Source organism: Schistocerca piceifrons, chromosome 1 (assembly GCF_021461385.2).
Source record: "Schistocerca piceifrons isolate TAMUIC-IGC-003096 chromosome 1, iqSchPice1.1, whole genome shotgun sequence".
NCBI lineage: Eukaryota > Metazoa > Arthropoda > Insecta > Orthoptera > Acrididae > Schistocerca > Schistocerca piceifrons.
The window spans coordinates 1,142,171,183-1,142,184,208 of NC_060138.1; the positions used below are offsets into that span (position 1 = coordinate 1,142,171,183).

At 39.7% G+C, this 13,026-nt stretch overlaps 1 protein-coding gene across 1 annotated transcript in view; it reads right to left on the reverse strand.

The window, feature by feature from the left end:
- The window catches only part of LOC124778564 (trypsin-like), a 181,274-nt gene that overhangs the window by 27,105 nt on the left and 141,143 nt on the right, over nucleotides 1–13,026 (reverse strand). Inside the window, exon 7 of the mRNA XM_047253652.1 lies at nucleotides 6,568–6,656. Within this exon, the coding sequence (XP_047109608.1) occupies nucleotides 6,568–6,656 (89 nt within the window). The remainder of the gene's footprint in view (nucleotides 1–6,567; nucleotides 6,657–13,026) is intronic.

Consider the following 13,026-nt stretch of genomic DNA (forward strand, 5'->3'; position numbering starts at 1 on the left):
GTTTTCTCACCGAGTGAGGAGGCGCATGGTTACCTCCCTGGACTTGCATTCGGGAGGACGACGGTTCAGACCTGCGTCCGGCCATCTGATAATGGTTTTTAGTTATTTCCCTAAATGCCAGGATGGTTCCTCTGACTGGGTGCAGCCGATTTCGTTGCCCACTCTTGACTCATTCCGAGCTTTTGGTTCGTCTGTAAAGACCTAGATATCGACGATACGTTAAGCCATAACTTTCCCTCCTTTTCTTGCCATATTCTCGTAACTAGAGCCTTTGTACTTGCTGAAACACGTGTTCACAACTTCTTTAAAGGCTATCCAAGCAGACCTTCCCGTGAATTTAATTTTGTCTTCGAATGTTGCGTCTTTCGTTGGTTTCCGAATGTCAGGACCGACGAAAATTCCTATTCGATTAGCTTCTGACAGCTGCGTAAACTTAACTTGTCACAAACTTGACATCATCTTTTGGTAAGGCTTTCATAAATTGTTCCATAATGCCAAGTATTATGTGAAACGAAAGGAAACTACATTGTCAACCAGTGGTATCTAACACCAACTCCCGTACCAGTCTCACAGTAGCGCTCGTACCAAACTGCCTCGGGCATCTGATCTGTAAATTTCAGTCTCGAACCAACGTGCACGGAAGTTAACTGTGACCTTGCTGCAGTATGTATACAATTTGGGCATCCTCCCTTTTACCAAGGAATTCTTTCAGGACTGGGATCGCAGTGACCGAACCCCTTTCGCAGGTGCTACTTTCGATGGAACTCTGCTAGGACTATTAAGAAGGTTGTAAATAGGGTGGAAAGGTTTCCCAAGTTTTCGCAGTAAGAGCAAGCATAGGAAAGCCTAGAAAAAATGTAACTGGTATAGGCCGCGACCAAATATTGTCACATGAATAGGTAGATGGTGACGATAGGGCAGCCATGCATGGGCATATTCTGGCCCTCCACCGCAGGGGCTCTGGTAGGCGTCTTCTGTGTGCCATACTGTAGTGTATGTGACTGTGCACACAGCGACTGTGGCTGTGGGACTACCTATCAAACACTACCTCGATTGACAGGTGCCCTGACATCATCGTTGGCGTGGTTTTCCGTTGACCGTGTTCGTGCAGAATACGATAGTGCGGACATCTGTTGTCAGTTTGTATGATTATAACGTGAATTAGACACAGGATTGCGAAGTAGCGGTTTGTTGCTTTAATTTTGGAAACCAGCGTACACAAACATGTTACGATGTATTGTGAGCTACAGCTTATGAGCCATCGGCATCATCTGCCGATGTAAAACTAGCTGTGCTGTGGAAACGTTGTCGTTATAATCCAGAAGATTTAACGGGAACCTGATTACGACGTTACTTTAGCTGAAATATATGACGGCTCTCTTCCAACAACTGCCCAACTGTAAAAGGAGAAAAAGTAACACGGCATGGTTTGGTGACACTGCATACCAGTTCCATTACCGCATTCAGCTTCAAGAACGGCGACTGAAAATTATTTGGAAGGTAAAACTGACATATATCCCACTAAGTGACAGATTGTATATGCAGTGCATCACAACGTAAACCAACCAACCACACGTTTCGTTCCACTATTACATCTTGTGTATATTATTTATCTGTCTAGCAATTGGATAAGTGTTACTTGATACGACCAAAACTGTGCAGTGTAAGTTAAGTTAGGGAAAATTCGAAATGCACCATCACTACGGGGTGAAAAAACTTCTTTGAGAATACGATTTTGTGGTTACTTTAAAAAATTTAAGCTTACATATGAAGTCTGTGTTTGTGCATTAGTTTCCAAGACTATATCGATTTTAAAAGCAATGGATGCAGAGTGAGTTGAGCAGGGACATGTTTTTCCCCAAATTACATTCATTTCCGACCACATCATCACAAAAATTCTTAAGTTGAAGTACAGAATACCTTCTAGATCATGCCCTAGATTTATGCTTTGTCAATTTTGCAGTTGTTTGATGCAAACCGCATCTATATCCGATGGGTAGTTCAAGAGTCGCTTGAATTTAAAATGAATAGCGCATCAGAATTCATGAGGGAATTGGTAGCCGTGTTGGACCATTGTCACGCAAGGGTTGTGAGGAAGAAGGCATGAGTCGGCTGCATGACTCCCGTAGAAGGGATAAACCGAGGCGTCTGAAACGTTCTGGATACTTGGCATAGGGATACTTCCGTTAAAACTGAAAAGTAAGCCGCAATTTTAGTGAGAAGACACCCTTCTGCTGCAGCTGTAGGGACTTCGCTCTGGGCCTGAAGCAAACTCGTAGAAAAAATATTCCCCGGTGAGTTTAAGTTTTAGTTACTGATGCGGCTTGTTACAGCAGTTAAATTATGGTTATAAGGAAGAGTGATGTTTCTGACGTCACAATCCCCCAAAAAGTTATAAATAGAGGTAGCGTCTCATTATTCTCGGCAGTTCACGAAGCGTGTTGACTGAAGACAGAACTTCAGCTAATAGCAGCTCAGGCTCCGCGACACATTACCCTATTTTGTTAGATCACCAGACGTCTGCAGTGAATAAGTATGAACAGTCTCGTGGGAAATGACTTTAATTGCTGATTTAAAACGATACTTCTCCCTGTGTCAGTCACTACAGTTTTACACCTGGATAGATCAGACGAACATAGTTTATGCCAGGCCATACTTAGCATCTCACATTAGTACTGGTAAGGAGGACTCTGCTAATTATGTCACTGTGCATGTACTCAGTGTTGTAGTAGATAATTCGGTAGTAGTGTTGATGGTAAGCCGTACTAGAACTATCATGGTGCTTCTGCTACAAAGTCCTTCATGAAGCACATTTTATTTGGTATCGGCCCGGGGTCGCTAGATCGTAAAAGCTACGGTGTGAAGCATCGGTAAATTCCCTGGCAAGATGTTTTTCTCTTTGATTTGGAACTGTTACCGATGTACACCTACCGAATTGGAAGAGGCATGACCTTGACAATATAGTTTTGTTTTTACCAGATCCGTTAGATATTTGCTTGCTGGTCAGCCATCCTATTCAGAGGTGCATAATTTCATTCAAAGGCTGTGTATTTAGCACCAGCGGGAGCGCAACGTCAGAGAGAGTGCCGACCAGGCAATGCAGGTAGCTAACTATCCTCATCCGGACCGAACTGTAAAAGCATCAAGTAGGTCCACTTTAGAGTTAGATCCTGTGGGCCTGTTATTCCTGCCAGTTATGGCTGCAGTGACATTGCGTGTTTTCTGTACTTTTCTCCTATCAGTTAAAAATCGATGCATAATCATTAACGGACAAGGTGAAGTAGACTACAAACTGTGTTCCATTATTATGAAATACCTCGAAAAACACCGTCTGTACACCCATGAACAGGACGGATTCAGAAAATATCGTTCTTGTGGAACACAACTGGCTCTTTATTCACTCTTGGTTATGAGTGCTACTGACAATGGATCACAAGTGGGTAACAAATTTCTAGATTTTCAGGAAGAATTTGACACCATTTCTTACAAGCGGCTTCTGTTCAGCTGCACACGTACTGAGTACCGCCTCAGCTGTGTGAATGGAGATGTGATTCTGTCAGCAAGATCACAGATCATAGTAACTGATGGGGAGTCATCTAATTATAACGAAATCATAGCTGTGGCTCTCCAAGGAACATTTTACGCCCTCTGATTTTGTTAATGCATATAAAAAATTTAGAGGCGATGTGAACATCCCTTTTAGATTGTCTATAGAAGATGTCATCGTTTATGATCTAGTGAAGTCATTAGAAGATCAAAACGAGTTACAAATTAGTTCAGATAAGCTAAGTGGATGGTGTGAAAACTGACAGTTAATTCTGACCAATAAAATTTAATAGGTGCTCAATATGTGTACATATGAAAGTCTGTTAAATTTCGGTTACATGATAAATCACGGTTGTCGATTCACTAAATAAATCCCTGGAAATTACAATTACGAACAACTTTAATTGAAATATCATGGTTTATTGGTTGGCTGTCAGGAGGTGCAATAAACCTACTAGACTCCTTACACTACATTTGTCCATTCTCTTTTATAGTACGTACTTCTTCGCAGTATGGGATCCTTACCAGATAAGACAATCGGAGGCATCGAAAAAGTTCAAAGAATGGCAGCTCGTGTCCTATTATTAAGAAATTGGGGAGATACTGTCCCAAATATGATAATTACGATCACCAACTTTCTCCTTCGAATGCTGGAATATTTTGTTTACTCCCACTAAGACGAGTACAAGGTGATAAAATAAGAAAAGCCATAGCTCGCAAAAAATATTTAAGTGCACAATTTTGCATGTTCTTTTCTAGAGTGGAACAGCAGAGATATAATTTGAAATTAGTTTTAGGTACCCTCAGCTAAAACCCAACTGTGAATTGCAGAGTAATTATATATATGTCAATCATTTAGTTATGCTACATAAAACAGTCTTGTAGAATCTACACAATGACCAGTCTGTGGTACTGCAACAGAACGGTGAAGTATTTCTCTGTTATGTAGGTGGAAACACTGATCTGTTTCAGCAATTTGGTAAAATAATAATAATGTTGAGAAATAGACAGTATGGTCTCACATCATCCTGTCTCCAGTGTGCGAAAGTGGTAACATAGCGCATATGCTGGCAGGCTATCAGCCAAGTAAATGTTATCAATTCGTGGTACTTTGCGTGTTGGTTCGGTTGCTGAGACCAATGTGAAGGGATGCCAAGTGGTCTGTGACAGAAAGCCAAGCAACTGCCGGCAGAATGTGACTACTCTGAAATATTTCGAAATTCAGTAATAATTCACAGTTTCATTGTAACACAAAAATAATCACATCAGGATATACATGGGACTGCAATGCATGTATTCATATATAGATATTATGAACATGACAAAAACTATACAAGTACCTGCAGTAAACGAATAATATTAAATTAGAAAATTGCAATTAAAGCAGTTGAACGCTTCATGAGATCTTATGAAACCAGGTATTTGATGATAGCTTAGGACACTAGCTCTCATTACTGAGACACACACATTTTTACGTATTTCATCTATCAGGTTACTAAGGTTTTTATATCCTTTTAATTATATAAATATGTCACATCAACGTATTCTTCAAAGTTACATATCAAATGAATGTAGCATCGCAACCTGTATGCCTCTATCTAGTTAGCCATGTAATAAATGTGTAGAGTTTTACTTAAATTCTAATTTATTTAACTGAATGTTCATTCGGCCTGTATTAAAAACACTCGCATTTTGAAAGTGGTAGTTTGCATATATGATTTGATATCATCACTGACTAGAGCATGAGAAGATATAGCTATTGAGAAGGCCAACTTTATTGTTTTCCATGTTTCAACGACTTCATCTGTTATTTGTCGTAAGCGTGTCTGTGTAAAAATAAGTTTTAACTAATTACGCTTAAACTTTTATGTATATACCTACGTGTGTGGTCTGCAGGGGACTGTCAAAGTAAGACCTTTCGTTTCAACATGTACGACGTATTTCTAACTTATGTCTGTTTTAAATTGTGGTCCATTTTCTATGTTTTAAGCTCGTCGTGAATTTTGGAGGGGGAACCGAAGGTTTGAAAATGCCAGCGAATGGTCACTCGTGGTCATTCTGAGTCGAGTGATCATTCTGGGCAGCATGCGTCTGGCGATCCGTCTGTATTGATCGGTCTTGAGCTAACGTGTTGCGGAGCTGATAGAGTGGTTTGAGACGTGTATAAGCGACAGATTTTAGGCGGAAAGCAACCCCACAGGCACTTTAATATTCGTTCGTATTTGGAAAAAGTCTGAGCCAAGTGGGACTTCATTACCAAGAGCTGAGTCTGACTTTAACATTTCGCGAGCGTTACATGATGTGCAGTACCGACCTTTAACTTATTTCGGTTGTATTTTACAATAATTACTGGATGGAGTGTGGGAATCGACGAATAATTCAGAGAATTTTAGCATGCTGAACAGCATAGAGGATTTTATGTATTTAAGAGGTGGAGAAAGTTTTTTGCGTTTAGTGTAACAGAAGGTGGCTCTGTTTTAGCATACCAGTGATGTTTAGACAGCATTTGGAGAATCTGTTATCGTTATAATTTAGCATTCAAGTAAACGTTACAACATTTGATTATTCTTATAATTTTATTTTCATGTTCAAGTAAATTTTTGTAGGACTACCGTTTTTAAGACTTCATTGCTCTGACTGACTGTGTAAATTCACCGTAATCCATTTAGTGCCTTGTAAAGTACATCAGTTGTTCTGCGAAATACAACACCTGTTTCATCATTGTTATTTCGTTACAACCCGTTTTAATTTACAAAATTCGCATTACATGCGAATGTTTGGATTACCAGACTGAAGGAGCACAGGTTACACAACTATTTCTTGCAGCAATTGCAGCTTCTGCGAGTGAAAGCAGAAGTGTACAGCTCAGTTCCAGTATGACTGTATCGAGCCACAATTTTAAATAGTGCTGTGCATCGCCCAACTGTGTTCAGTGCTGAATCTCGTCTCAGGGAGCGTTAGTACACATTAAGGCGCAAAATTTTCCACTATTTCGTATATTTCACATAGAAAGATACTCACACTTCGACACAGTGAGCTGCAGTGAGTGCCCAGTCTTGGTTCAAGATGGTGGCGCCGCACCAGTGTGTTGCGTTCTTCTGCAGCGACACCTGAAACACAAAGAGCTGTAGTGGCTCCGAACATCGGAAACAGCGTCGAACTGTACAGGCCGTACCGTCACCGTTACCTTCAGCATCTACAGCTACACTCCGCAAGCCACTTTACGGTATGTGGAGGGGGGAAACTTCTTGTATCACTATTGTTGGAGCCATGAACGATAGTGGCGAGTTTAGGCTAGTTCTGCGCATCCGTGATGACGTCATCCTCTGACAACCAATGAACGTTGACTAGTTTTCCCAGTGCTCTGCTGTGAATGTCTTGGCCAGTGCGAGTGCTGTGTTTGTGGCAGTTATTTGGTGATGATTTCTTTTTTTTTTTTTTTTTTTTTTGATCTGGATGCAAGTGAAGAGGTTGATGAATTAGCGTCCAGCATTTATCTAAACATTTAAAAATGCATTTAATGATTTCACCTATCTTCAGTCAGTTTGGCTTCATATTCAGCCAATCTGAACTTTGGTAAAAAGATGAGTTTTAACATATTGTAGCAAAATGATGATAATCTCCTTTTTCTTCTCGTGCCACTCCAGGATCAGGCCTAGGGCTTGTTCCAGTCTCACCATCTCATCCTCACTCTTCCCACTCTTGCCACATGGTTTATAATCCATATCGTTTCGCAATTTCTTTTGATCTTCTGATGACTTTATTAGTCGATTAACGTCAGCGTCATCTGCAAACAGCCCACGACGGCTGCTCAGATTGTCTCCCAAATCGTTAATATACATAAGGGTCAGCAAAGGGCCTACAACACAACCTTGGGGAACGCCAGAAATCACTTCAGTTTTACTCGATGACCTTCCGTCAGTTACTACGTACTGTGACCTCTCTGACAGGAAATCACAAATCCAGTCACGTAACTAAGACGATATTCCATCAGCACGCAATTTCACTACAAGCCACTTGTGTGTTACAGTGTCAAAAGCCTTCCCGAAATCCAGAAATTCGGAATCGATCTGAAATCCCTTTCCAATAGCACTTAACACTTCATGCGAATAAAGAGCTAGTTGTGTTTAACAAGAACGATGTTTTCTAAATCCATGTTGAGTCTGAGTCAACAGACAGTTTTCTTCGAGATAATTCATAGTGTTCTAACACAGTATATGTTCCAAGATCCTGCTGCATATCGACGTTAATGATATGGGCCTGTAATTAAGTGGATTACTCCTACCTTTCTTGAATATTGGTGTGACCTGTGCAACTTCCCAGTTTTTGTGCACGGATCTTTCGTCGAGCGAACGGTTGTATATGATTGTTAAGTATGGAGCTAATGCATCAGCATACTCCGAAAGGAACCTGATTGGTATACAGTCTGGACCAGAAGACTTGCTTTTATTAAGTGATTTAAGTTGCTTCACTACTCTGGGGATATTTAATCCTACGTTACCCATGTTGGCAGCTGTTCTTGGTTTGAATTCTGGAATATTACCTTCGGCTTCTTTTGTGAAGGCATTTCGGAAGGCTGTGTTAAGAAACTGTGCTTTGGCAGCACTGTCTTCGATAGTATCTCCATTGCTATCGTACAGAGAAGGCATTGATTGTTTTTTGCCGCTAACATATTTCACATAAGACCGGAATCTCTTTAGATTTTCTTCCAGGTTTCAAGAAAAAAGTTTCATTGTGGAAACTATTATAATCATCTCGCATTGAAGTCCGCGCTAAATTTCGAGCTTCTGTAAAAGATCGCCAATCTTGGGGATTTTGCGTGTGTTTAAATTTGGCATGTTTGTTTCGTGGTTTCTGCAACACTGTTCTGACCCATTTTGTGTACCAAGGAAGATCAGCTCCGTCCTTTGTTAATTTATTTGGTAGAAATCTCTCAATTGCTGTCGATACTGTTTCTTTGAATTAAAGCCACATCTGGTCTACACTTATATTATTAATTTGTAAGGAGTGGAGATTGTCTCTCAGGAAGGCGTCAAGTGAATTTTTATCTGATTTTTTGAATAGGTATATTTCTTTATTTTTGGAGCATTTGGTGCTTACAATTTTCAATCTCGCTACGACAACCCTGTGTTCACTAATCCCTGTATCCGTTTTGATGCTCCTTGTTAACTCAGGATTGTTTGTAGCTAAGAGGCCAAGTGTGTTTTCACATGCGTTTACTATTCGCGTGGGCTCATGAACTAATCACTGGAAATAATTTTCAGAGAATGCATGTAGCACAATATCGAATGATTTTTTATGCGTACCTCCGGAATTAAACATGAATTTTCGCCAACATATCGAGGGTAAATTAAAGTCACCACCAACTATAATCATATGAGTCGGGTATGTGTTTGAAATCAAACTCTCAAGTTTTCTTTGAACCTTTTAGCAACTGTGTTATCTGAACTGGGAGGCCGGTAAAAGTATCCAATTATTATTTTATTACGGTTGCCAACATTGACATCTGCCCATACTAACTGACAGAAACTATCTACTGTAATTTTGCGACAAGATAAACTGCTTCTAACAGCAACAAATACGCCACCGGCAACCGTGTTTAGCCTATCCTTTCGCAACACCGTTAGGTTCTTCGCAAAAATTTCGGCTGATCTTATATCCGGCTTTAGCCAGCTTTCAGTGCCTATAACGATTTGAGCATCAGTGCTTTATATTAGCGTTTGGAGCTCTGGAACTTTCCCAACACAGCTACGACAATTTACAACTGTTATACCGATGTTTCCTGTATCTACGTTCTTCCTGTTTTTGGCCTGCACCCTTGGTGGCTGAAGCCCTTCTGCGGTTTTCCCGAGACCCTCTAACCTATAAAAACCGCCCAGTCCATGCCACGCAGCCATACAGTGGATACCCGACCTATTCAGCGGAACCGGAAACCCAACCACCCTTTTGTCGCAAGTCGAGAAATCTGCAGCCTTCACGCTCGCAGAACCGCCTGAGCTTCTGATTTAGGCCGTTCAGTCGGCTCTGTACCAGAGGTGCGCAATCGGTCCTTTCCACTATGCTGCAAATGGTCAGCTGTGCTTTCATCTTGGAAGCACGACTGGCAGCCTTTACCACTTCCGTTAGCTGCACCTTCAAAATAGTTGTGGAGAAAAGATTTATAGTGTACAATTTTCTAAAGTGAGGTATATGGAGATAAAGTTTTAATGGAATTCTTACAGTATTTAGAATGTAAAATTGATCAGCAGAGTTGTAGATCTGGTCATCTGAAAACTGATTGAAGACAGATTTAGATCGTAAATTTGAGCAACAAAACAGTAAGTTAAAAAAGTTGTTAATAGGCTGTTGGATATTTAGGCAGACAATCAAAAATTGAGAGACAAATCGAGGAATCACAGGGAAAAAAACTCAGGTCAGAGACGAACATAAAGCTGAAATAGTAGAAATGGTGACCTTGTTTTGAACGAACATGACAATTCAATTGAAAAAATTGAAACTCACAGAGTACCAAGCACTAAAATTTAATTTTGCGTACAAAATGAAAGACCTGAGATGTGAATCTGAAATGTTAAAATGCAAGGTAAGTGTGGATCTTAAAAACTGTAAACTGAATTCCTAGTTAATGACTTAACTGGCATCAGTGTGGACATACCGAAATGGAAACGCAGTGCGAACACCAACATGAAAATAAGTTTAATGCTCTGAGAGATGACTTGGAAGTAATTACTAAGGACAAAACAAAGTGTGTGCATTGCTAAGGGACCAAACTGCTGAGGTCATCGGTCCCTAGACTTACACACTACTTAAACCAACTTAACGCTAAGTACAACACTCACACCCATGCCCGAGGGAGGACTCGAACCTCCGGCGGGAGGGGCCGCACGATTTAGTGACAAGGTGCCTCTAGCCGCGCTGACACTCCGCGCGGCACTCAGGACATTAAAGGTATTTATAGTAATGACAGTAATGCAGATTTGTAAGATTGGTGTCTAGAGGAGGAAAGGTGAAATTAAACTTTAGAACCTCTTACGATAGCAAAGGTAATGGCTGGCAGAATGAAGTGTTTAACAGTGAGATATCAGCCTCCGACTCAACACTTGAATGGTGGATGGGATTCCAAGGTGGTGAGTTTGTAATGGTGCGTGGATAAAATTCCAAGAATAATAAACATTTAAAGAAATACTTTCACAAGTTTAATGAATCAGGAGATCTCGTAGAGTAACCACAAAAAAAAGGTCTGTAGGGTAATTATCAATGAACAGTAGAGATGAAAGGAGTTCATAATGTTGATGAGCTATGAATATATAATGTATATCATGCGAGGAAGAAATCAAAGGAGGCATAACGTGTGTTCCGTGTCTGGAAAAAGAGTACTACTGAATACCTTTTTAATATGTTTCTAAGTACTTTACAGATTCCACGTTTAAAGGAATAAGTTTTGTTTGAAATTTGCGAATGTAACAAGCCGCTTCCGACCTCGCGGCTACCCCACGTGGCTAAGTTTTCTTAGCAGTATTGTTAACCATGTACTAGTTGGGAATGTAATCATTAGTGTATAGTCCAGATGTGATGCATTAATAAGTACAAATTAACTACCTTTGCAGTTGGACTTAGAAAAGCAGTCAGTTACAAGCTGGACGTGGTGTAGTAGAGAAATGTAAGGGCTGGATAAAGAAGTGTTGTGAATTATGGGACTACTTACAGTAATGCCTAGTCCATGTAGTGTGCGTGGTAATTATTATGTGAAGGAAAGCTTATTTTTGCTGCTGTGATTTTTTGAAATGGATATAGAAATTGAACACCGATTTAATGAAAGCTATTGATGACAGACATATTCCAATTTTATAACAGTCACTATCCTTACTCTATGTGTCCTATTATATTTCCCTCCTCATACTGCAGAATACCGAATTTACTAATGAATAGATGGTAGTGTTATTGAGCAATGATGAAGTAACACCACATAAAGTGATCCATAACTATTCTAAAATCTCTTGTGATATTGTTTATGTAGACACAGCAAATGTAATGTTTCAAACTAATGATCACTGTTAATACTCACCTTTCCTTGGGAAAAGTAGCACAAAAACTGTTGGATGACTCTGACGCACTTTCAAGATATGTCAAAAGTTAAAGAGTGTTCAGATTACCTTCACAGCGTTTCCAAAGTGGTGGTTCTATAGAATGCATTATTAAGATCTTTCTTCTTTTTTTCATTAAATTTTACGAATTGCCTGACAAAATGATTCTCAAATTAGAGGAAAATAACTTAACAATTAGTGAGTATTTTAAGGAACAGAATTCTTACTGGTTTTATAATTCTGCAGGCAGCGAAAGAAAACAGAGGAAAAGTATGGGTAATGTTATAAGTTTATGTGAAACTTGTTTGAAATGTACGGAAATATCATTTGATTTTAGTGATGGTAATATTTTCAAGCATTTGATAATAGTGAAACTTAAAATGTTTCATATGATGACTCATTTTTCTCCCAGTTTTTATTCTCTGAACTGCTAATGTAATGTAATAATGCATAATTAGAAAACCAGTTCTTGTTTCTACAGAAGACACGATTGTGATTAATGGAAGATTGCATTTAACATGTCGAAACTTAGAGAAGATGTAAGTGGTCAATGCAAGTCCATTGATAATAAGTTAAGGAGCGCTGCTCTTTTACCTCTTGCTTTTGTTATCGCATTTTGCCGCTTTGAGCTCGAGCTGAGGAGACATAAGTTTCTTAGTTGTCGTCATATTTGATCAGTAAACATTTTGTCGTGTCGGCTCTGTCACTGATTCAGGCCACTATCTTTTGTCTAAATCGTTTATGTTGTAATTTCCACATGTTACAGAATAGCGGAAGCGAGGTTGGCAGCGTAGTGTTCGGACACAAACGATCGGACATAATTTATATCCATTAGTTAATTACTTTTGATTTAAGTGTTCGAAGCCCCCCCCCCCCTGAATATTTGTTACGATCATTTCTAGGCTGTAGACAATGTTTTGCAATTCAATCTGATAGGATCTGATTGGTTTCCGTTTCCGAACATAGACGTCTGGCAGCCTACTCAGTAGGATAATACCACGGCGATCTGCAAGTAAACCACACGATGGTGGGTTTCTTTAAGGTGAACTGTATAACAGCAAGGAGCTTTCCAGTGACGCACCACAATGTGCTCTTCTTTGTAAAATTATCCATCATCAATAGGGGCTGACTCCATTTCGCTGCTGTTCATTGTTTTATATTGTACCATTAGCTAATTGTTGAATTCATTCCACTCCTTTGAGAAACCATTAACTTTAATTAACTCTAATTGTGAGACAAGTAGTACTGCGTCATCTGACGTCCAAAACTTGAAGCTCGAAAAAAAGTCTATAAATTTCTATTATTGTTTGTGACTACATCACATGTCTTTTCTGTTTCATCTTAGAAAATATACGTTGGAGCAATAATTGACAATATCTGAAAGAAGAAACCTGTGTTA